This window comes from Streptopelia decaocto (genome assembly GCF_964273445.1).
Source record: "Streptopelia decaocto genome assembly, contig: HAP1_SCAFFOLD_424, whole genome shotgun sequence".
NCBI classification, from domain to species: Eukaryota; Metazoa; Chordata; class Aves; order Columbiformes; family Columbidae; genus Streptopelia; species Streptopelia decaocto.
This window is the reverse complement of record NW_028115169.1, coordinates 36486-59853: the sequence shown is the minus strand read 5'-3', so window position 1 is coordinate 59853 and position 23368 is coordinate 36486. Positions and strand designations below refer to the sequence as shown.

Genomic DNA, 23368 nt, shown 5'->3' with positions numbered 1-23368 from the left:
TGAACTGGGGTTACTGGGGAAACTGAACTGGAGTTACTGGGGAAACTGAACTGGAGTTACTGGGAATACTGGAGAAACTGAACTGGGGGTACTGGGGAAACTGAACTGGAGTTACTGGGAATACTGGAGAAACTGAACTGGGGTTACTGGGGAAACTGAACTGGAGTTACTGGGGAAACTGAACTGGAGTTACTGGGGAAACTGAACTGGAGTTACTGGGAATACTGGAGAAACTGAACTGGGGTTACTGGGGAAACTGGAGAAACTGAACTGGAGTTACTGGGAATACTGAACTGGGGGTACTGGGGAAACTGAACTGGAGTTACTGGGGAAACTGAACTGGGGTTACTGGGGAAACTGAACTGGGGGTACTGGGGAAACTGAACTGGGGTTACTGGGGAAACTGAACTGGGGTTACTGGGGAAACTGAACTGGAGTTACTGGGGAAACTGAACTGGGGTTACTGGGGAAACTGAACTGGGGTTACTGGGGAAACTGGAGAAACTGAACTGGGGTTACTGGGGAAACTGAGCTGGAGTTACTGGGGAAACTGAACTGGGGTTACTGGGAATACTGGAGAAGCTGAACTGGGGTTACTGGGAATACTGGAGAAGCTGAACTGGGGTTACTGGGAAAACTGAACTGGAGTTACTGGGGAAACTGAACTGGGGGTACTGGGGAAACTGAACTGGAGTTACTGGGGAAACTGAACTGGAGTTACTGGGGAAACTGAACTGGAGTTACTGGGGTTACTGGAGAAACTGAACTGGGGTTACTGGGGAAACTGGAGAAACTGAACTGGAGTTACTGGGAATACTGAACTGGGGGTACTGGGGAAACTGAACTGGAGTTACTGGGGAAACTGAACTGGGGTTACTGGGGAAACTGAACTGGGGTTACTGGGGAAACTGGAGAAACTGAACTGGGGTTACTGGGAATACTGGGGAAACTGAACTGGGGTTACTGGGGACACTGAACTGGAGTTACTGGGGAAACTGAACTGGGGTTACTGGGGACACTGAACTGGGGTTACTGGGGACACTGAACTGGAGTTACTGGAGAAACTGAACTGGGGTTACTGGGGAAACTGAGCTGGAGTTACTGGGGAAACTGAACTGGGGTTACTGGGAATACTGGAGAAGCTGAACTGGGGTTACTGGGAAAACTGAACTGGAGTTACTGGGGAAACTGAACTGGGGTTACTGGGGAAACTGAACTGGGGTTACTGGGGAAACTGGAGAAACTGAACTGGAGTTACTGGGAATACTGGGGAAACTGAACTGGGGTTACTGGGGACACTGAACTGGAGTTACTGGGAATACTGGGGAAACTGAACTGGGGTTACTGGGAAACTGGGGACACTGGACTGGGGGTACTGGGGAAACTGAACTGGGGTTACTGGGAATACTGGGGAAACTGAACTGGGGGTAGTGGGGATACTGGGGGCACTGGGCTGGGTATACGGGGGATACTGGGAGGCACTGGGCTGTGGATACAGGGCACTGGGCTGGGGGTTATTTGGGATACTGGGGGCACTGGGAATGGTGTATGTGGGCTACTGGGGAGACTGGGGGCACTGGGAATTTGGGTTACTGGGGAAACTGGGAGTTACTGGGCTGGGTGTAAGGAGGATTACTGGAGATACTGGGGGCACTGGGAATGGTATATGGGGGTTACTGGGGATTACTGGGGATACTGGGGGCAATGAGCTGGAGGTTACTGGGGAAACTGGGAGGCTTAGGGGTAATACTGGGGGAACTGGACTGTCCTGAGCTGCAGGGTCGCATGTGGGGGCACTGGGAGCACTGGGAATACTGGGAGGCACTGGGTGGGGGTTACTGGGAGCACTGGATGAGGGTTACTGGGGGCACTGGGAGGCACTGGGTGGAAGGCACTGGGTTGGGGTTACTGGGAGCACTGGGGGGTACTGGGTGGGGGTTACTGGGAGCACTGGGGGGTACTGGGTGGGGGTTACTGGGAGCACTGGGGGGTACTGGGTGGGGGTACTGGGAGCACTGGGGGGTACTGGGAGCACTGGGAGGCACTGGGTGGGGGGGCACTGGGTGAAGTTACTGGGTGTACTGGGTGAGGGTTACTGGGAGTACTGGGAGGGACTGGGTGGGGGGTACTGGGAGCACTGGGGGGTACTGGGAGCACTGGGAGGGACTGGGAGGCACTGGGTGGGGAGTACTCGGGGTACTGGGAGCACTGGGAGGGACTGGGTGGGGGTACTGGGAGCACTGGGAGGGGCTGGGTGGGGGTACTGGGAGCAGTGGGAGGCACTGGGTGGGGAGCACTCGGGGTACTGGGAGCACTGGGAGGGGCTGGGTGGGGGTTACTGGGAGCACTGGGTGGGGGTTACTGGGAGCACTGGGAGCACTGGGTGGGGGTTACTGGGAGCACTGGGTGGGGGTTACTGGGAGGTACTGGGTGGGGGTTACTGGGAGCACTGGGAGGCACTGGGTGGGGGGGCACTGGGTGAAGTTACTGGGTGTACTGGGTGAGGGTTACTGGGAGTACTGGGAGGGACTGGGTGGGGGGTACTGGGAGCACTAGGAGGCACTGGGAGGCACTGGGTGGGGAGTACTCGGGGTACTGGGAGCACTGGGAGGGACTGGGTGGGGGTACTGGGAGCACTGGGAGGGACCGGGTGGGAGTTACTGGGAGCACTGGGAGGGACCGGGTGGGAGTTACTGGGAGCACTGGGAGGGGCTGGGTGGGGGTACTGGGAGGGGCTGGGTGGGGGCACTGGGAGGGGCTGGGTGGGGGCACTGGGAGGGGCTGGGTGGGGGTACTGGGAGGGGCTGGGTGGGGGTACTGGGAGGGGTTGGGTGGGGGTACTGGGAGGGGCTGGGTGGGGGTACTGGGAGGGGCTGGGTGGGGGTACTGGGAGCACTGGGAGCACTGGGCAGGGCACACTGGGAGCTGTTGGTTCACTGGGGTTACTGGGAGCACCAGTGAGGCTGAACTGGGGCGTCAGACTGGGGGTACTGGGAGCTACTGGTGGGACAGGGTTTGGGGACAGGGTTTGGGGACAAGGGGTGGGGTCAGGGGACAGGGGGTGGGGCCACAGGACAGGGGGTGGGGCCAGGGATTGGGGACACAGGGCAGGGGTGGGGTCAGGAGTGGCCGCTTCCTCCTCCCGCCAGGGGGCGCCGCCGCCTCACCCCGCCCCTCCCGCCGCCATCTTGGGAGTGGCCGCTTCCCCCTCCCGCCGCCATCTTGGGAGTGGCGCCCCCCCCCCCCCCCCCCCCCCCCCCCGCCGCCATCTCGGGAGTGGCCGCATCCCCCTCCCGCCGCCATCTCGAGAGTGGCCGCGTCCTCCTCCCGCCGCCATCTCGGGAGTGGCCGCGTCCTCCTCCCGCCGCCATCTCGGGAGTGGCCGCGTCCTCCTCCCGCCGCCATCTCGGGAGTGGCCGCATCCCCCCTCCCGCCGCCATCTCGGGAGTGGCCGCGTCCTCCTCCCGCCGCCATCTCGGGAGTGGCCGCGTCCTCCTCCCGCCGCCATCTCGGGAGTGGCCGCATCCCCCCTCCCGCCGCCATCTCGGGAGTGGCCGCATCCCCCCTCCCGCCGCCATCTTGGGAGTTCATCCCCCTCCCGCCGCCATCTTGGGAGTGGCCGCCCACCGCCACCTTGGGAGTGGTCACGTCCCCCTTCCTGCCCGAAGTCCCGCCCACTTCCGGCGTCCCCGGAAGCGTGGCCGGTTGCCATGGCGCTGTGCGGCGCGGCCCCGCCCCCGGGAGCGGCAGCGCTTCGGGCAGGGCCGCGGCCCCGGCGCCGGCAGGTACGGGCGGGACGGGACGGGGGGACAGCGGCGACACGGGGGGGCGGGGACCGCGGGGGGGCTGCCCCGGGGGTGGGGGGGACCCCTGGGGACAGGAGCCGGGGCGGGGGGGCCCCCCGGACAGCCCCAGCCGGGCGGGGGCGGCGCTTGGGGACAAGGCGGGGGTTGGGGGCACCGGGGGGTCCCCTGGGGGATGGGGACGTGGGGGTCACGTGGGGACAGACCCCCCGGGGATGGGGACGTGGGGTCCCCCCAGGTGTCCCCTCAGCACCGATGGCCCTTGAGTCTTGGAGACATAGGGGTCCCCTTGGGGTCCCTTGGGGACAAGGTTGCCCCCAGGGCTTGGGGACATGGGGGTCCCCTCAAGTGTCCCTTGGGGACAGAACTCACTGGGGCTTGGGGACATGGGGGTCCCCTCTGGAGTGACCCTGGGGACAAACCCCCCAGGGCTTGGGGACATGGGGGTCCCCTTGGGAGCCTCTTGGGGACAGAACTCACTAGGGCTTGGGGACGTGGGGTCCCCTCTGGGTTGACCCATGGGGACAAACCCACTGGGGCTTGGGGACATGGGGGTCCCCTTGGGAGCCTCTTGGGGACAAACCCCCCAGGGCTTGGGGACATGGGGGTCCCCTCTGGGGTGACCCTGGGGACAAACCCCCCAGGGCTTGGGGACATGGGGGTCCCCTCTGGGGTGACCCTTGGGGACAACTCCCCCAGGGCTTGGGGACGTGGGGTCCCCTCTGGGGTGACCCTTGGGGACAGAACTCACTAGGGCTTGGGGACATGGGGGTCCCCTCTGGGGTGACCCTTGGGACAAACTTCCCCAGGGCTTGGGGACATGGGGGTCCCCACAAGTGTCCCTTGGGGACAGAACTCACTGGGGCTTGGGGACACGGGGGTCCCCTTGGGAGCCTCATGGGGACAAACCCCCCAGGGCTTGGGGACATGGGGGTCCCCTCTGGGGTGACCCTTGGGGACAGAACTCACTAGGGCTTGGTTGGGGACGTGGGGTCCCCTCTGGGGTGACCCTTGGGGACAAATGTCCCCGGCGCTTGGGGACATGGGGGTCCCCTCAAGTGTCCCTTGGGGACAGAACTCACTGGGGCTTGGGGACATGGGGGTCCCCTCTGGGGTGACCCTGGGGACAAACTCCCCAGGGCTTGGGGACATGGGGGTCCCCTCAAGTGTCCCTTAGAGACAGACCCCCCAAGTGTGGGGACATGGGGGTCCCTTGGGGACACACCCCCCTGGGCCTGGTGACATGGGGGTCCCTAATGGACAAGGTCCCTCCCAGGGCTTGGTGACCTGGGGTCCCCTCAAGTGTCCCTTGGGGACCTGAGTGTCCCCTCAGGACTGACCCCCGTTAAGCCTTGGGGACATGGGTGTCCCCTCCTGTGTCCCCTGGGGTCAACCCCCCCTTCCTTGTGTCCCTTTCCCATCCCCTTGGGTGCCCCCCAGGTGTGTGACCATGGGGGTCCCTTGGGGACACCCCGCGGGCTTTGGGGACACGGGGGCGTCCCGGCACCGTCCCCCCCGTCACGGAAACGCTCGCCTATCAATTATTCAACCCTTATGCAGGTGGAAACAAATTTGAAAGTGTAATGGCCGCTGCTCGTTAATTAACGAAGCGACGAGCGCCGGGATTTACCCATTTTCGGGGGGTCGATTTTGGGGTGGATTCGGTGAACCGGCGCAATCCCGGGCGCCAATTCCGGGTGGATTTAAGCCCGGATTAAACCTCCAGGAGTTTTTAATAGTGTTTCTATGGGATGATTTTGCTGGCGGACTTTGCTCCGGTGAAAGCGCCGGTGGGAGGGAAGGAACCGGTTGCCGGTGCTGCCGGCTCTGCCGGAATCCGCCCGTTCCCGCCCTGCCCGGCGGGCGACGCCGGCGTCGGGCGCGCCCGGTTTCGCCGCTACCAAAACACCCCGATCCGGCACAGATTTCAGCGTCTCCCCCCTCTCACCGCTCCGTTTCCACCCCGGTAACCCCTGACGGAATTTCCCCGCCGTTCGGTTTTGTGGGTTAATCCCGGCTTAAGGAGCAGAAACGGCCGAACCGGCGCTGAGTTGGTTGAGCCTCTCACTGCTTTTGAACCGTTTTCAATGTTTCCCCCCTTGGTTTTGCCGCAGGAGCTTCGTCCCGACGCGCCGGCGACGCCGAACGAGCGAATGGTGGTCGAGCTGAAGTTAATCAAGCGGCAAACACCGTCTCCATCGCACGACGCCGGTGAACTCAGCACCCTCCGGCGCCTTTGGGTGCTAAGAACGGGCGACACGGAGCGCGGGACATGATCCCGAAGCGCCGATCGGCGACACCGGCGGTGACGCCGCGGGGAAGCGGCACCACCCGGGGTTGAGCCGGATCGCCTGGCGCGGGGTGATGGTTGTGGGGACGCCGGCGGCTCCGCACCCCGTTCCCGCGGCCGTGGGCTCCGGCGCGGCGCCATGGCCGAGCACGCGGAGCTGCTGGCCGAGATGGCGGCGGTGGCGCGGCTCAGCACCCCCGAGCGCCTCAAACACGCCCAAAAACGCCGGGCCCAGCAGCTGAAGAAATGGGCTCAGCTGGAGAAGGAGCCGCCGGCGGGAGCCGAGAGGAGGAGGAAGAGGAGGAAGAGCGGCGGCCACACCAGGATGGTGACGTTTCCCGACAGCGTCCGGCTGCTGGAGGCGGCCGCCCGGCGCGACGCCGAGGAAGGTGACACCAAAGGAACCGCCGACCCCCAAATCCTATTATTTTGGGATGTAAACCCCAATTTCGCCGCTCAAATCCTCAAAAATTTGGCGTGGTGATGTCGGTCAATCCAACACATGGTGGCCCCACCTGGGATGGTTTAAAGTCCCGCTGCGCCGGTTCCAAAGTCCTGGTCAAAGTGGCGGCGCCACCGGGATGCTGCCAGCACAGCCCGCAGATCCCACTTAAAATCCTTCAAATCATTCATTTTTGGTGTTTCTTTAATTGTCCACAGTCCGGCAGTTCCTGGCAAGCGGCGTCAGCCCCGATCTCTGCAACGAGGACGGTCTCACCGCGCTGCACCAGGTACGGCGGCGCCGCTCCATGACTCGGTTTGGTGACACCGGGGTGAAGCGTCAACATCCTTGTGACTCGTTGGGGACACGCGGTGACAGCTCCGCGGTGCCCAAATCCACCCCGGTTTCTGTCCCCCCCTCGCAGTGCTGCATCGACGACTTCGGGGACGTGGTGACGACGCTGCTGGACGCCGGCGCCGACGTCAACGCGCGGGACAGCGAGCTCTGGACGCCGCTCCACGCCGCCGCCACCTGCGGCCACCTCCGCCTGGTCCAGCAGCTCATCCAACGGTAACACCGCCGCGGCGGTGGGGACACGGTGGTGTTGGGGACATGGTGGCGGTGGGGACACACCAGGGTTGGGGACGCAGCGGCGCTGGGGATGTGGCGGCATTGGGGACATGGCAGCGTTGGGGACATGGCTGCGGGTTGGGGACACAGCGGCGGTGGGGACACAGCTGTTTTAGGGAAATGGTGGCGCTGGGGACACGGCAGCATTGGGGACACGGCAGCATTGGGGACACGGCAGCGTGGGGACACGGCGGCGTTAGGGACGTGGCGACGTTGGGGACGCGCCAGGGTCGGGGAGACGGCGGCATTGGAGACATGGTGGTGTTGGGGACACGTGGGCGTTGGGGACGCGCCAGGGTTGGGGACACGGTGGCGTTGGGGACACGGTGGCGTTGGGGACACGGTGGCAGTGGGGACACACCAGGGTCCGGGACGCAGCAGCGTTGGGGACATGGCAGCGCTGGGGACGTGCCGGGGTCCGGGATGCAGTGGTGTTGGGGATGTGGTGGCATTAGGGACGCGCCGGGGTTGGGGACAGGGCGGTGCTGGGGACACAGTGCTGGTGGGGACGCGCCGGAGTCAGGGACATGGCAGCGTTGGGGACGCGCTGGGGTCGGGGACACAGTGGTGTTGGGGACATGGTGGCGCTGGGGACATGGCGGTGTTGGGGACACGGCAGCGTGGGGGACGCGCTGGGGTCGGGGACACGGCGGTGTTGGGGACACGGCGGCGTGGGGGACGCACCAGGGTTGAGGACATGGCAGCGTTGGGGACACGGTGACCTTGGAGACACGGCGGCATTGGGGACGTGGTGACGTTGGGGACATGGCAGGGTTGGGGACACAGCGGCGGTAGGACACAGCTGTTTTAGGGACACGGCGGCTCTGGGGACATGGTGGTGTTGGGAACATGGTGGCGCTGGGGCCATGGCGGTGCTGGGGACACGGCGGCGTTGGGGACACACCAGGATCAGGGACACAGCGGTGTTGGGGACATGACGACATTGGGGACGCGCTGGGGTCAGGGACACGGCAGCGTTGAAGACACGGCGGTGTTGGGGACACGTCGGGGTTGGGGACGTGCCAGGGTTGGGGACGCGGCGGTGTTGGGGACATGCCAGGGTTGGGGACGGGGCAGCAATGGGGACACGGCGGCGTTGGGGACGCGTTGGGGTCAGGGACACGGCGGCGTTGGAGACACGGCGGCGTTGGGGACACGCCGGGGTTGGGGACGCGCCAGGGTTGGGGACACGGAGGCGTTGGGGACATGGCGGTGTTGGGGACACGCCAGGGTTGGGGACAGGGCATCATTGGGGACACGGCGACATTGAGGATGCGCTGGGGTCGGGGACAGGGTGGTGCTGGGGACACAGTGCTGGTGGGGACACGGTGGCGTTGGGGATGCGCCAGGGTCGGGGACACAGCGGTGTTTGGGACACGGTGGCGTTGGGGACACGCCGGGGTCGGGGACATGGTGGCATTGGGGACACACCGGGGTCGGGGATATGGTGGCATTGGGGACACGCTGGCGTTGGGGACACGCCGGGGTCGGGGACATGGTGGCGTTAGGGACACGGTGGCGGTGGGGATGCACCAGGGTTGGGGACACAACGGCGGTAGGAGACAGCTGTTTTAGGGACATGGTGGTGTTGGGGACACGGCAGCATTGGGGACACGGCAGCGTTGGGGACACAGCGGCGTTAGGGACGTGGCGGCGTTGGGGACGTGCCAGGGTTGGGGACACAGTGGCGTTAGGGACACGGTGGTGTTGGGGATGTGCCAGGGTCGGGGACATGGTGGCGTTGGGGACACGGCGGCGGTGGGGACGTGCGAGGGTCGGGGACATGGTGGCATTAGGGACACGGTGGTGTTGGGGATGCGCCAGGGTTGGGGACGCGGCGGCGGTAGGACACAGCTGTTTTAGGAACACGGCGGCGCTGGGGACATGGTGGTGTTGGGGACATGGCGGCGTTGGGGACACAGCGGTTTTGGGGACACGGTGGTGTTAGGGACACAGTGGCATTGGGGACGTGCCGGGGTCGGGAACACGGCGACATTGGGGACACACCAGGATCTGGGACACAGCGGTGTTGGGGACACAGTGGCGTTGGGGATGCGCTGGGGACAGGGACATGGCAGCGCTGGGGACACAGCGCCGGTGGGGACACGGCAGTGTTGGGGACGCGCCGGGGTCGGGGACGCGGTGCCGGTGGGGACACGGTGGTGTTGGGGACATGGCGGCATTGGGGATGTGCTGGGGACAGGGACACAGTGGCGCTGGGGTCAGGGACATGGTGGTGCTGAGGACATGGTGGCGGTGGGGACATGGTGGTGCTGGGGACACGGCGGGGCTGGGGACACGGCGGGGCTGGGGACATGGTGGCGGTGGGGACATGGCAGCGGTGGGGACATGGCGGTGGTGGGGACATGGCGGTGTTGGGGAAACAGCGGCCCTGGGGACGCGCTGGGGTCTGGGACACGGCGTCATTGGTGACACGGCGGCGGTGGGGACGCGCCAGGGTTGGGGACACGGTGGCATTGGGGGCACGGCAGCATTGGGGACACGGCAGCGTTGGGGACACAGCAGCGTTGGGGACATGGCGGCATTGGGGACACACCGGGGTCGGGGATGCAGTGACGTTGGGGACACGGCGGCATTGGGGACACACCGGGGCCGGGGACGCGGTGGCGTTGGCCACACGGCGGTGTTGGGGACATGGTGGCATTGGGGACACACCGGGGTCGGGGACGCGGTGGCGTTGGCGACACGGCAGCGCTGGGGACATGGCGGCATTGGGGACATGGCGGCATTGGGGACACACCGGGGTTGGGGACGCGGTGGCGTTGGCGACACGGCAGATTTGGGGACACGGCGGCAGTGGGGACACATGGAGGTCGGGGCCGCGGCGTTGTGACGCTCGTTCCTGTCACCGAAACAGCGGCGCCGACCTCCTGGCCGTCAACTCGGACGGCAACATGCCCTACGACCTGTGCGAGGACGAGGAGACGCTGGACTGCATCGAGACGGCCATGGCGGAGCAGGGTGAGCGCCGCGGGCGGGGCCGTGTGCTCCGCCATGTCCCCATCGCTCGGGGACAAACGCGCGTTCACGGGGTCGGGTGGCGGGTTTGTCACTTAACGTGGGGGGACCCGCCAGCGGAGGCGGCCGAGCTGGGACCGCGGGTCCTTCCCTCCCGATAAGTTCGCTCCACACTCTGTATTTTAAAGCTCCCAAGGAAAACTCCGAGGGGAGACCTGAACCCATTCACAAAATCAAAGTTTCAGGTGTTCCCTCCATTATAACCCGTCCAGGATTCTTCTTTCCCCAATAACCATTCACTTTGGACTCTGTATTTTTAAGTTCCAAAGCAGAACTTTGAGGGGAGGCCTGAACAAAATCAAACTTTGAGCTGTTCCCTCCTTTATAACCCGTTCAGGATTCTTCTCACCCTGATAATCGCTCCACACTCTGTATTTAGGACTCTGGACTCTGTATTTTAAAGTTCCGAAGCAGAACTTCGAGGGGAGGCCTGAACCCATTCACAAAATCAAACTTTCGGGTGTTCCCTCCTTTATAACCCGTTCAGGATTCTTCTCTCCCCAATAACCATTGACTCTGGACTCTGTATTTTAAAATTCCAAAGCAAAACCTTGAGGGGAGGCCTGAACCCGTTCACAAAATCAAACTTTGAGGTGTTCCCTCCTTTATAACCCGTTCAGGATTCTTCTCTCCCCAATAACCATTGACTTTGGGCTCTGTATTTTAAAGTTCTAAATCAAAACTTCGAGGGGAGGCCTGAACCCATTCACAAAATCAAAGTTTGAGGTGTTCCCTCCTTTATGACCCGTTCAGGATTCTTCTCTCCCCAATAACCGTTCACCCCACACTCTGTATTTTAAAGTTGTAAAGCAGAACTTTGAGGGGAGACCTGAACCCGTTCACAAAATCAAAGTTTCGGGTGTTCCCTCCTTTATAACCCGTTCAGGATTCTTCTCTCCCCAAAACCTGTTCACTTCAGACTCTGTATTTTAAAGTTCTAAAGCAGAACTTTGAGAGGAGGCCTGAACCCATTCACAAAATCAATGTATCGGGTGTTTCTTCCTTTATAACCTGTTCAGGATTCTTCTCACCCTGATAATCGCTCCACACTGTATTTAGAACTCCACACTCTGTATTTTAAAGTTCCAAAGCAGAACTTTGAGGGGAGGCCTGAACCCGTTCACAAAATCAAACTTTGAGGTGTTCCCTCCTTTATAACCCGTTCAGGATTCTTCTCTCCCCAATAACCATTGACTCTGGACTCTGTATTTTAAAGTTCCGAAGCAGAACTTTGAGGGGAGGCCTGAACCTGTTCACAATAACAAACTTTGAGGTGTTCCCTCCTTTATAACCCGTTCAGGATTCTTCTTTACCTGATAATTGTTCACTCCACCCTCTGTATTTTAAAGTTCTAAAGCAGAACTTTGAGGGGAGGCCTGAACCCATTCACACAATCAAACTTTGAGCTGTTCCCTCCTTTATAACCCGTTCAGGATTCTTCTCACCCTGATAATCGCTCCAGACTCTGTATTTAGGACTCTGGACTCTGTATTTTAAAGTTCCGAAGCAGAACTTCGAGGGGAGGCCTGAACCCATTCACAAAATCAAACTTTGAGCTGTTCCCTCCTTTATAACCCGCTCAGGATTCTTCTCTCCCCAATAACCGTTCACTTCTGATTCTGTATTTTGAAGTCATAAAGCAGCACTTTGAGGGGAGGGCTGAACCTGTTCACAAAATCAACCTTTCAGGGTTCTTCTCTCCCTGATAACTGCTCCACATTCTGTATTTAGAACATCAGAGTCTGTAATTTAAAGTTCCAAAGCAGAACTTTGAGGGGAGGCCTGTGCCCGCTCACAAAATCAAACTTTGAGGTGTTCCCTCCTTTATAACCCGTTCAGGATTCTTCTCTCCCCAATAACCATTGACTTTGGGGTCTGTATTTTAAAGTTCTAAATCAAAACTTTGAGAGGAGGCCTGAACCCATTCACAAAATCAATGTTTCGGGTGTTCCCTCCTTTATAACCTGTTCAGGATTCTTCTCACCCTGATAATCGCTCCACACTGTATTTAGAACTCCACACTTTGTATTTTAAAGTTCCAAAGCAGAACTTTGAGGGGAGGCCTGAACCCGTTCACAAAATCAAACTTTGAGATGTTCCCTTATTTATAACCCATTCAGAATTCTTCTCTCCCCAATAACCGTTCACTCCACACTCTGTATTTTAAAGTTCTAAATCAAAACTTCGAGGGGAGACGTGAACCCATTCACAAAATCAAACTTTTGGGTGTTCCCTCCTTTATAACCCGTTCAGGATTCTTCTCTCCCCAATAACCATTGACTTTGGGCTCTGTATTTTAAAGTTCTAAATCAAAACTTTGAGGGGAGGCCTGTGCCTGTTCACACAATCAAACTTTGAGGTGTTCCCTCCTTTATAACCCGTTCAGGATTCTTCTCTCCCCAATAACCGTTCACTTTGGACTCTGTAATTTAAAGTTCCAAAGCAGAACTTCGAGGGGAGACCTGAACCCATTCACACAATCAAACTTTCGGGTGTTCCCTCCTTTATAATCCGTTCAGGATTCTTCTCTCCCCAATAACCATTGACTTTGGGCTCTGTATTTTAAAGTTCTAAATCAAAACTTTGAGGGGAGGCCTGAACCCATTCACAAAATCAAACTTTGAGCTGTTCCCTCCTTTATAACCCATTCAGGATTCTTCTCTCCCCAATAACCATTGACTTTGGGCTCTGTAATTTAAAGTTCCAAAGCAAAACTTTGAGGGGAGGCCTGAACCCATTCACAAAATCAAACTTTGAGCTGTTCCCTCCTTTATAACCTGTTCAGGATTCTATTCACCCTAATAAATATTCACTCCACACTCTGTATTTAGAGCCCCCAAGGAAAACTTTGAGGGGAGGCCTGTGCCTGTTCACACAATCAAACTTTGAGGTGTTCCCTCCATTATGACCCGTTCAGGATTCTTCTCTCCCCAATAACCGTTTGCTCCGGACTCTGATTTTGTGAACAGGTTCAGGCCTCCCCTACAAGTTTTACTTTGGAACTTTAAAATACAAACTTTCAGGATTCTTCTCACCCTGATAATCGCTCCACACTCTGTATTTAGGACTCTGGACTCTGTATTTTAAAGTTCTAAAGCAGAACTTTTGAGGGGAGGCCTGAACCTGTTCACAATAACAAACTTTGAGGTGTTCCCTCCTTTATAACCCGTTCAGGATTCTTCTTTACCTGATAATTGTTCACTCCACACTCTGTATTTTAAAGTTCTAAAGCAAAACTTTGAGGGGAGGCCTGAACCCATTCACAAAATCAAACTTTGAGGATTCTTCTCTCCCCGATAACCGTTCGTCCCGGGCTCCACGTTCCCCCAGGGCCCCAAGAACCCCCCCAGACCCAGTGACCCCCCAGGGACCCAAGAACCCCCCATAGACACAGTGACCCCCCCAAGGGACCCAAGAACCCCCCACAGATCCAGTGACCCCCCCCAGGGACTCAAGAACCCCCCCCAGACCCAGTGACCCCCTCAGGGACCCAAGAACCCCCCACAGACCCAGTGACCCCCCCAGGGACCCAAGAACCCCCCATAGACCCAGTGACACCCCCAGGGACCCAAGAACCCCCCCAGACCCACTGACGCCCCAGGACCCAAGAATCCCCCATAGACACAGTGACCCCCCCCAGGGACCCAAGAACCCCCCATAGACACAGTGACCCCCCAGGACCCAAGAACCTCCCATAGACACAGTGACCCCCCCAAGGGACCCAAGAACCCCCCACAGATCCAGTGACCCCCTCAGGGACCCAAGAACCCCCCATAGACACAGTGACCCCCCAAGGGCCCCAAGAACCCTCCCCAGACCCAGTGACCCCCCCAGGGACCCAAGAACCCCCCACAGACCCAGTGACACCCCCAGGGACCCAAGAACCCCCCCAGACCCACTGACGCCCCAGGACCCAAGAATCCCCCATAGACACAGTGACCCCCCCCAGGGACCCAAGAACCCCCCACAGACCCAGTGACCCCCCAGGGGACCCAAGAACCCCCCACAGACCCAGTGACCCCCCCGGGGACCCAAGAACCCCCCCAGACCCAGTGACCCCCCAGGGACCCAAGAACCCCCCACAGACCCACTGACACCCCAGGACCCAAGAATCCCCCATAGACACAGTGACCCCCCCCAGGGACCCAAGAACCCGCCATAGACACAGTGACCCCCCAGGACCCAAGAATCCCCCATAGACACAGTGACCCCCCAAGGGACCCAAGAACCACCCCCCAACCCAGTGACCCCCCCAGGGACCCAAGAACCCCCCATAGACACAGTGACCCCCCAGGGACCCAAGAACCCCCCATAGACACAGTGGCCCCCCAGGGTCCCGAGCCCCCCTCCCAGCCCCAGTGACTCGTTACATTTACTGTACGTTTATTACACTAAATGATTAATATTAAACTTAAATTGGGCTCATCCACTGACCCGTTAATAAAACCATCCCCGTGGGACATTGGGGACACCAAGGACACTTTTGGGGACACTTAGGCACAATATTGGGGACACTATGGAGCAAGATTTGGGACATTGGGGACACCCGGGACACTATAAGGGACACTTGGGGACACTATTTGGGACACTGGGGACAGCAGGGAGCAAGAATTGGGACACTGGGGACACCAAGGACACTACGGGGGACACTTTGGGACAATATTGGGGACATTGGGGACACTATTGGGCTCCTTGGGGACACTATATAGGACACTGCTCTGGTTTGGTTGTTGGGGGGTCAAGCACATCCCCTATGTCCCCTTTGTCACCTCAATGTTCCCTTTTGTCACCTGGGTGTCCCCTTTGTCACCTTGATGTCCCCTTTGTCACCTCAGTGTTCCCCTTGTCACCTTGATGTCCCCTTTGTCCCCCTGGTGTCCCCTTTGTCCCCCTGGTGTCCCCTTTGTCACCTCGGTGTCCCGTTTGTCACCTCCATGTCCCTTTTGTCACCTCCATGTCCCCTTTGTCACCCTGGTGTCCCCTTTGTCACCTCAATGCTCCCTTTGTCACCTCAATGCTCCCTTTGTCGCCTCAATGTTCTCTTTGTCATCTCTGTGTCCCCTTTGTCACCTTGATGTCCCCATTGTCACCCTGGTGTCCCCTTTGTCACCTCGCTGTCCCTTTTGTCACCCTGGTGTCCCCTGTGTCACCTCGAAGTCCTCATATTCACCTCGGTGTCCCCTTTGTCACCTCGGTGTCCCCTTTGTCACCTCCATGTCCCCTTTGTCACCTCAGTGTCCCCCTTGTCACCTCTGTGTCCCATTTGTCACCCTAGTGTCCCCTTTGTCACCTCAGTGTTCCCTTTTGTCACCTCGGTGTCCCCTTTGTCACCTTGATGTTTCCTTTTGTCACCTCGATGTCCAGTTTGTCACCCTGGTGTCCTGTTTGTCACCCTGGTGTCCCCATTTTCACCTCCATGTCCCCATTGTCACCTCGGTGTCCCCATTGTCACCCTGGTGGCCCGTTTGTCACCCTGGTGTCCTGTTTGTAACTTCTATGTCCCCATTGTCACCTCGGTGTCCCCTTTGTCACCTCCATGTCCCCTTTGTCACCCTGGTGTCCCCTTTGTCACCTCAGTGTCCCCTTTGTCACCTCCATGTCCCGTTCATCACCTTGGTGTCCCTTTTGTCACCTCAATGCTCCCTTTGTCACCTCAATGTCCCCTTTGTCACCTCGGTGTCCCCTTTGTCACCTCGATGTCCCCATTGTCACCTTGGTGTCCCCTTTGTCACCTCAGTGTCCCCATTGTCACCTCGATGTCCCCTTTGTCACCTCCATGTCCCATTTGTCACCTCGATGTTCCCTTTGTCACCTCCATGTCTTCTTGGTCACCTCGATGTCCCCATTGTCACCTCGGTGTCCCCTTTGTCACCCTGATGTCCCCTGTGTCACCTCGATGTCCCCTTTGTCACCTTGGTGTCCCCTTTGTTGCCTCTGTGTCCCTTTTGTCACCCTGGTGTCCCCTTTGTCACCTTGGTGTCCCCTTTGTCACCTCCATTTCCCTTTTGTCACCTCCATGTCCCGTTTGTCACCTCGGTGTCCCCTTTGTCACCTCAATGTTCTCTTTGTCATCTCTGTGTCCCCTTTGTCACCTCGATGTCCCCTGTGTCACCTCGGTGTCCCCTTTGTCACCCCGATGTCCCCATTGTCACCCTGACGTCTCCTGTGTCACCTCGGTGTCCCGTTTGTCACCGCGATGTCCCCTGTGTCACCTCGGCATCCCGTTTGTCACCGCGTGTCCCGTTGTCCCCGCTGTCCCCGCAGGGATCACGCAGGAGAAGATCGAGGCCGCCCGCGGTGCCACGGAGCGCGAGATGCTGCGGGAGATCCGGCGCCTGCTGCGGGCGGGGGGCGACCTGGACGCGCCGCGGGGACACGGCGCCACCTTGGTAGGACACGGGGACACCGGGGGGTGGGGACCTCCATACGGTGACAACGGGGGGCGGGGGGTGACCTTAAACAGCCAAACTGCAGCCCCCGCCCGGTGAACATGGGGAACATGGAACCCTTGGGGGTGACAATGGGACCCCCCAACCTGCTCCGGGTGACGGCACCGGCTGAGAAGTGCCGGTGCTGTAAGGTGATGTGAGAACCCATGGGTGGCCCCCCAGCACCCAAACCCACCCTGGGGGCGTCAAACACACCCCCGGGGGCACCCACAGTCCCCAGGGGCCACCTAAACCCCCCTGGCAGCACCCAAATGACCTGGGGATCACCCACACACCCCTGGGGGCACCTAAATGGCCCAGGGGGCACTCAAATGCTTGGGGGCACCTAAACACCCCCTGGGGGCACCCAAATGGCCTGGGAGCACCCAAATGCTTGGGGGCACCTAAACACCCTTTGGGGGCACCCAAAAGTCCTGGGGGGCACCCACAACCCCCAGGGGCCACCTAAACCCCCCTGGCAGCACCCAAATGGCCTGGGGGGCACCCAAATGCTTGGGGGCACCTAAACACCCCATGGGGGCACCCAAATGGCCTGGGAGGCACCCAAATGCTCGGGGCCACCCACACCCCCATGGGGGCATCCAAATGGCCAGGGGGGCACCCAGACACCTCTGAGGGCATCAATTCCCCCCTGGGGGCACCCAAATGGCCCAGGGGGGCACCCAAATGGTCAGGGGCACCCAACCCCCCCACTCTGGCAGCACCCAAATGGCCTGGGGGTCACCCACACACCCTTGGGGGCACCCAAATGGCCCAGGGGGCACCTAAACACCCCCTGGGGGCACCCAAATGGCCTGGGAGGCACCGAAATGCTTGGGGCCACCCACACCCCCATGGGGCACCCAAATGGCCCAGGGGGGCACCCAAATGGTCAGGGGCACCCAACCCCCCGCCTCTGGAAGCACCCAAATGGCCTGGGGGTCACCCACACACCCTTGGGGGCACCCAAATGGCCCAGGGGGCACCCAAATGCTTGGGGGCACCTAAACACCCCCTGGGGGCACCCAAATGGCCTGTGGGTCACCCATAACCCTTGAGGGCACCCAGACCTCCCGGGGGACACCCAAATGGTTTGTTCCCCTCCCCGAGCTGTCCCCAGCCCTGTCACCTCTTTGTCCCCACCTGGCAGCTCCACATCGCGGCGGCCAATGGTTACGTTGAGGCTGCCGAGCTGCTGCTGGAGCACCGGGCCAGTGTCACCGCGCAGGACCGCGATGGGTGGCAGCCGCTCCACGCCGCCGCGTGCTGGGGACAGGTGGGTGACAAGGGGGCGGGTGACAAGGCGGGGGTGACAAGGGGGCACGTGACAACAGGGCGGGTGACAAGGGGACGGGGGACAAAGGGTTGGGCGGCAATGGGACAGGGGACAAGGGGACGAGTGACAATGGGATGGGTGACGAAAAGGGGACGGGTGACAACGTGGCGGGTGACAACGGGGCAGGTGACAGGGGGACGGGTGGCAACAGGACGGGTGACAAGGGGACGGGTGACAATGGGGCGGGTGACAAGGGGGTGGGTGACAAGGGGACGGGTGACAACAGGGCAGGTGACAATGCGGCGGGTGGCAACGGGACAGGTGACAAGGGGACGGGTGGCAACGGGACGGGTGACAATGGGGACGGGTGGCAACGGGACAGGTGACAAGGGGACGGGTGACAACGTGGCAGGTGACAAGGGGACGGGTGACAACAGGGCAGGTGACAATGTGGCGGGTGGCAACGGGACAGGTGACAAGGGGGCGGGTGACAAGGGGGCAGGTGAAAAGGGGGTGGGGGACAATGGGGCGGGTGACAACGTGGCGGGTGACAACGTGGTGGGTGACAAGGGGACGGGTGACAAGGGGGTGGGTGACAAGGGGGCGGGTGACAACAGGATGGGGGCCAAGGGGACAGGAGACAACGGGGCGGGTGACAACGGGATGGGTGACAACAAGGGGACGGGTGACAACGTGGCGGGTGACAACGTGGCGGGTGACAACATGGCAAGTGACAACGGGGCAGGTGACAAGGGGACGGGTGGCAACGGGACGGGTGACAAGGGGACGGGTGACAATGGGGCGGGTGACAATGTGGCGGGTGACAAGGGGACGGGGGACAACGGGGAGGGGGATAACGGGGTGGGTGACAAGGGGACGTGTGACAAGGGGACAGGGGACAAGGGGATGGGCGGCAACGGGACAGGGGACAAGTGGACGGGGGACAACGGGATGGGGGACAAGGGGACGGGTGACATCGGGGTGGGGGCCAAGGGGACGGGTGACAACGGGGCGGGGGACAATGGGGTGGGTGACAAGAGGACAGGGGACAAGGGGACGGGTGACAATGGGGTGGGTGGTAACGTGGTGGGTGACAAGGGGACGGGTGACAACAAGGCGGGTGACAACGGGGTGGGTAACAACAGGTTGGGGGGCAAGGGGACGGGGGACAACAGGGCAGGGGACAAGGGGACGGGTGACAACGGGACGGGGGTCAATGGGACGGGTGACAAGGGGACAGGTGACAACGGGGCAGGTGACAAGGGGATGAGTGACAACAGGGTGGGTGACAACGAGGCGGGTGACAACGGGGTGGGTAACAATGGAGCGGGTGACAAGGGGACGGGTGGCAACGGCACAGGTGGCAACGGGACGGGGGAAAACGGGACGGGTGACAAAGGGGACAGGTGACAACAGGGCGGGTGACAACGGGATGGGTGACGACAAGGGGACGGGTGACAACGGGGCAGGTGACAACGGGGCAGGTGACAAGGGGACGGGTGACAATGGGACGGGTGACAATGTGGTGGGTGGCAACGGGACGGGAGACAAGGGGACGGGTGACAACGGGGCGGGTGACAATGGGGTGGGTAACAACGGGGCGGGTGACAACAGGATGGGGGGCAAGGGGACGGGTGACAACGTGGCAGGTGGCAACGGGACGGGTGACAATGGGACTGGTGACAACAGGATGGGTGACAATGGGGCGGGTGATAACGAGGTGGGTGACAACAGGGTGGGTAACAACGGGGCGGGTGACAACAGGCTGGGGGGCAAGGGGACGGGTGACAATGTGGCAGGTGGCAACGGGACGGGTGACAAGAGGATGGGTGACAACGGGATGGGTGACAATGGGGCGGGTGATAACGAGGTGGGTGACAACGGGGTGGGTAACAACGGGGCGGGTGACAACAGGCTGGGGGGCAAGGGGATGGGTGACAATGTGGCAGGTGGCAACGGGACGGGTGACAAGAGGATGGGTGACAACGGGATGGGTGACAATGGGGCGGGTGATAACGAGGTGGGTGACAACGGGGGGGGTAACAACGGGGCGGGTGACAACAGGCTGGGGGGCAAGGGGACGGGTGACAATGTGGCAGGTGGCAACGGGACGGGTGACAAGAGGATGGGTGACAACGGGATGGGTGACAACGGGATGGGTAACAACGGGGCGGGTGACAAGGGGATGGGTGGCAACGGGACGGGGGACAACGGGACGGGTGACAAGGAGATGGGTGACAACAGGGCGGGTGACAACGAGGCGGGTGACAACGGGGTGGGTAACAACGGGGTGGGTGACAACGAGGCGGGTGACAACGGGACGGGTGACAACGGGATGGGTGGCAACAGGGCGGGTGACAAGGGGATGGGTGACAACGGGGCGGGTGACAAGGGGCCAGGTTCCCCGCGCCGAACCGGCCCCCCGGCCGCGGTTGCCGGGCCGCCCGCCCCGTGCAGGTGCCGCTGCTGGAGCTGCTGGTGGCTCACGGCGCCGACCTCAACGCCAAATCGCTGCTGGACGAGACGCCTCTGGGTGAGCTTCCGGATCTTTCGGGGGGTGTTTTATCACCGCGAGACAGTTTTATGGTCATTCCAGGGGGTTATTTGTCACCGCAAGACGGTTTTATGGTCATTCCAGGGGTTTATTTAGCACCGCGAGACCTTTTTTGGTGACTTTTGGGGTCTATTTTTCACCACAAGACTTTTTTGCAATGACTTGTTGCATTTATTTATCACCTCTAGACATTATTTCAGTGACTTTTGGGGTTTATTTATCACCTCAAGATGTTTTTTCAGTGATTAGTTGGGTTTATTTATACCCACGAGACCTTTTTTTGGTGACTTTTGGCATTTATTTATCACCGTGAGACCTTTTTTTGGTGCCTTTTGGGGTTTATTTATCACCCCAAGACATTTTTGTGGTGAATTTTGGCGTTTATTTATCACCTCATGACATTTTTTTGGTGATTTGTTGGGTTTATTTATCCCTACGAGACCTTTTTTTGGTGACTTTTGGGATTTATTTATCACCTCAAGACATTATTTCAGTGACTTTTGGGGTTTATTTATCACCGTGAGACCTTTTTTTGGTGACTCGGGGGTTTATTTATCACCTCAAGACATTTTTGAGGTGATTTGTTGGGTTTATTTATCACGACGAGACCTTTTTTGGTGCCTTTTGGGGTTTATTTATCACCTCAAGACCTTTTCTGGTGACTTTTGGGGTTTATTTATCACCCCAAGACATTTTTTTGGTGACTTGAGGGGTTTATTTATCACCGCAAGACATTTTTGTGGGGATTTGTTGGGTTCATTTATCCCCTCAAGACCTTTTCTGGTGACTTTTGGGGTTTATTTATCACTGTGAGACCTTTTTTTGGTGACTTTTGGAGTTTATTTATCACCCCAAGACATTTTTTTAGTGACTCGAGGGGTTTATTTATCACCCCAAGACATTTTTGTGGTGACTTTTGGGGTTTATTTGTCACCGTGAGACCTTTTTTTGGTGCCTTTTGGGGTTTATTTATCACCCCAAGACATTTTTGTGGTGACTTTTGGGGTTTATTTATCATGGTGAGACCTTTTTGTGGTGATTTGTTGGGTTTATTTATCCCCTCAAGACCTTTTTTGGTGCCTTTTGGGGTTTATTTATCACCGTGAGACCTTTTTTTGGTGACTTTTGGGGTTTATTTATCACCCCAAGACATTTTTGTGGTGATTTGTTGGGTTTATTTATCCCCTCAAGACGTTTTTTGGTGCCTTTTGGGGTTTATTTATCACCCCAAGACCTTTTTTGGTGCCTTTTGGGGGTTTATTTATCACCCCAAGACATTTTTGTGGTGACTTTTGGGGTTTATTTATCACCCCAAGACAGTTTTTGATGACTTTTGGCATTTATTTATCGCCGTGAGACCTTTTTTTGGTGCCTTTTGGGGTTTATTTATCACCCCAAGACATTTTTGTGGTGATTTGTTGGGTTTATTTATCCCCTCAAGACCTTTTTTGGTGCCTTTTGGGGTTTATTTATCACCATGAGACCTTTTTTGGTGACTTTTGGGGTTTATTTATCACCGTGAGACATTTTTTTGGTGACTTTTGGCATTTATTTATCACCATGAGACCTTTTTTTGGTGACTTTTGGGGGTTTATTTATCACCTCAAGACATATTTTGGTGACTTTTGGCATTTATTGATCACCATGATACCTTTTTTTGGTGCCTTTTGGGGTTTATTTATCCCCCCAAGACGTTTTTGTGATGACTTTTGGGGTTCATTTATGACCACGCCACGTGTTTTCGGTGACTTTTGGGGTTTATTTATCACCCCAAGACATATATTCGGTGACTCGTTGGGCTCATCCCCGACCGCGCGGCGTCTTTTTGGTGCCCCCCCCGCAGACGTCTGCGGCGACGACGAGGTCCGCGCCAAACTCCTGGAGCTGAAGCACAAACACGCCGCCGTCATGAAATCCCACGACAGGACCAAATCTCTTCTCCAGCGCCGCACGTCCAGCGCCGGCAGCCGCGGGTAAACCCTCCGGCACCACCGTGGCGCTTCGGGGCGGGGCGGGGGGGTCCCCATTTCCTTTTAACCCCCCCCGAAACGCCCCCGGTAGGAAGGTGGTTCGGCGCGCCAGCCTGTCGGAGCGCACCAGCCTTTACCGCAAGGAGCAGCAGCGCGAAGCCATCGTTTGGCAACGCGCCGAGCGCCGCGACAGCGAGGACGACGAGCGGCACGTGAGTGTTTGGCGCCGCGGTCGAGCGTCCCCCTCCATCACCGTGTCCCCCCCGCCACCCCCGTGGTGTTTTTCCCCCACCAGGACCCCCCGCCGCAGCGCAACGGCGCGGCCGCCAAACCGGAACGCGGCGCCGGCGACGCCGACAGGACCCCCAATACCTTGGCCGACCTCAAACGGCACCGAGCGGCCGCCAAAATGCAGCACCCGCCCGCCACGGGGGGGACGGGGAACGCGGGACCCCCCGCCGTGGTGGCGGCGCCCGGGGGTGACAATGGGGACCCCCCGTTGCTCCGGCTCACGGCTCCAGCTGAGGAGTCGCCGGCTGAGAAGCGCCGGTGCTGTAAGGTGATGTGAGCACCCATGGGTGGCCCCCCCCGGCACCCAAACACACCCTGGGGGTGTCAAACCCACCCCTGGGGGGCATCCAAACCCTCTTGGGGCACCCAAAAGGTCTGGAGGGCATCCAAATCCCCATGGGGGCATCAATATCCCCCTGGGGGCACCTAAATGGCCTGGGGGGCACCCACAACCCGCTGGGGGCACCCAAATGGCCTGGGAGGCACCCATACGCCTTTGGAGGCACCTAAATGGCCTGGGGGGGCACCCAAAAGGTCTGGAGGGCACCCAAACCCCCATGGGGGCATCAATATCCCCCTGGGGGCACCTAAATGGCCTGGGGGGCACCCACAACCTGCTGGGAGCACCCAAATGGCCTGGGGGGC

The 23368-nt window shown here is 59.6% G+C and overlaps 1 protein-coding gene across 1 annotated transcript; it reads left to right on the top strand.

Annotated features, from left to right (window-relative positions):
• The first annotated feature begins 3700 nt into the window (after positions 1-3700).
• PPP1R16A (protein phosphatase 1 regulatory subunit 16A) lies at positions 3701-23002 on the top strand. Its single transcript, XM_082077552.1, has 11 exons — positions 3701-3785; positions 5918-6482; positions 6754-6824; positions 6960-7105; positions 10044-10147; positions 16469-16593; positions 17783-17908; positions 20366-20441; positions 22306-22435; positions 22524-22644; positions 22728-23002. The coding sequence occupies exons 2-11, from the start codon at positions 6233-6235 to the stop codon at positions 22998-23000; spliced, it is 1422 nt and encodes a 473-aa protein (XP_081933678.1). The 5' UTR covers positions 3701-3785; positions 5918-6232; the 3' UTR covers positions 23001-23002.
• The last annotated feature ends 366 nt before the right edge of the window (positions 23003-23368 follow it).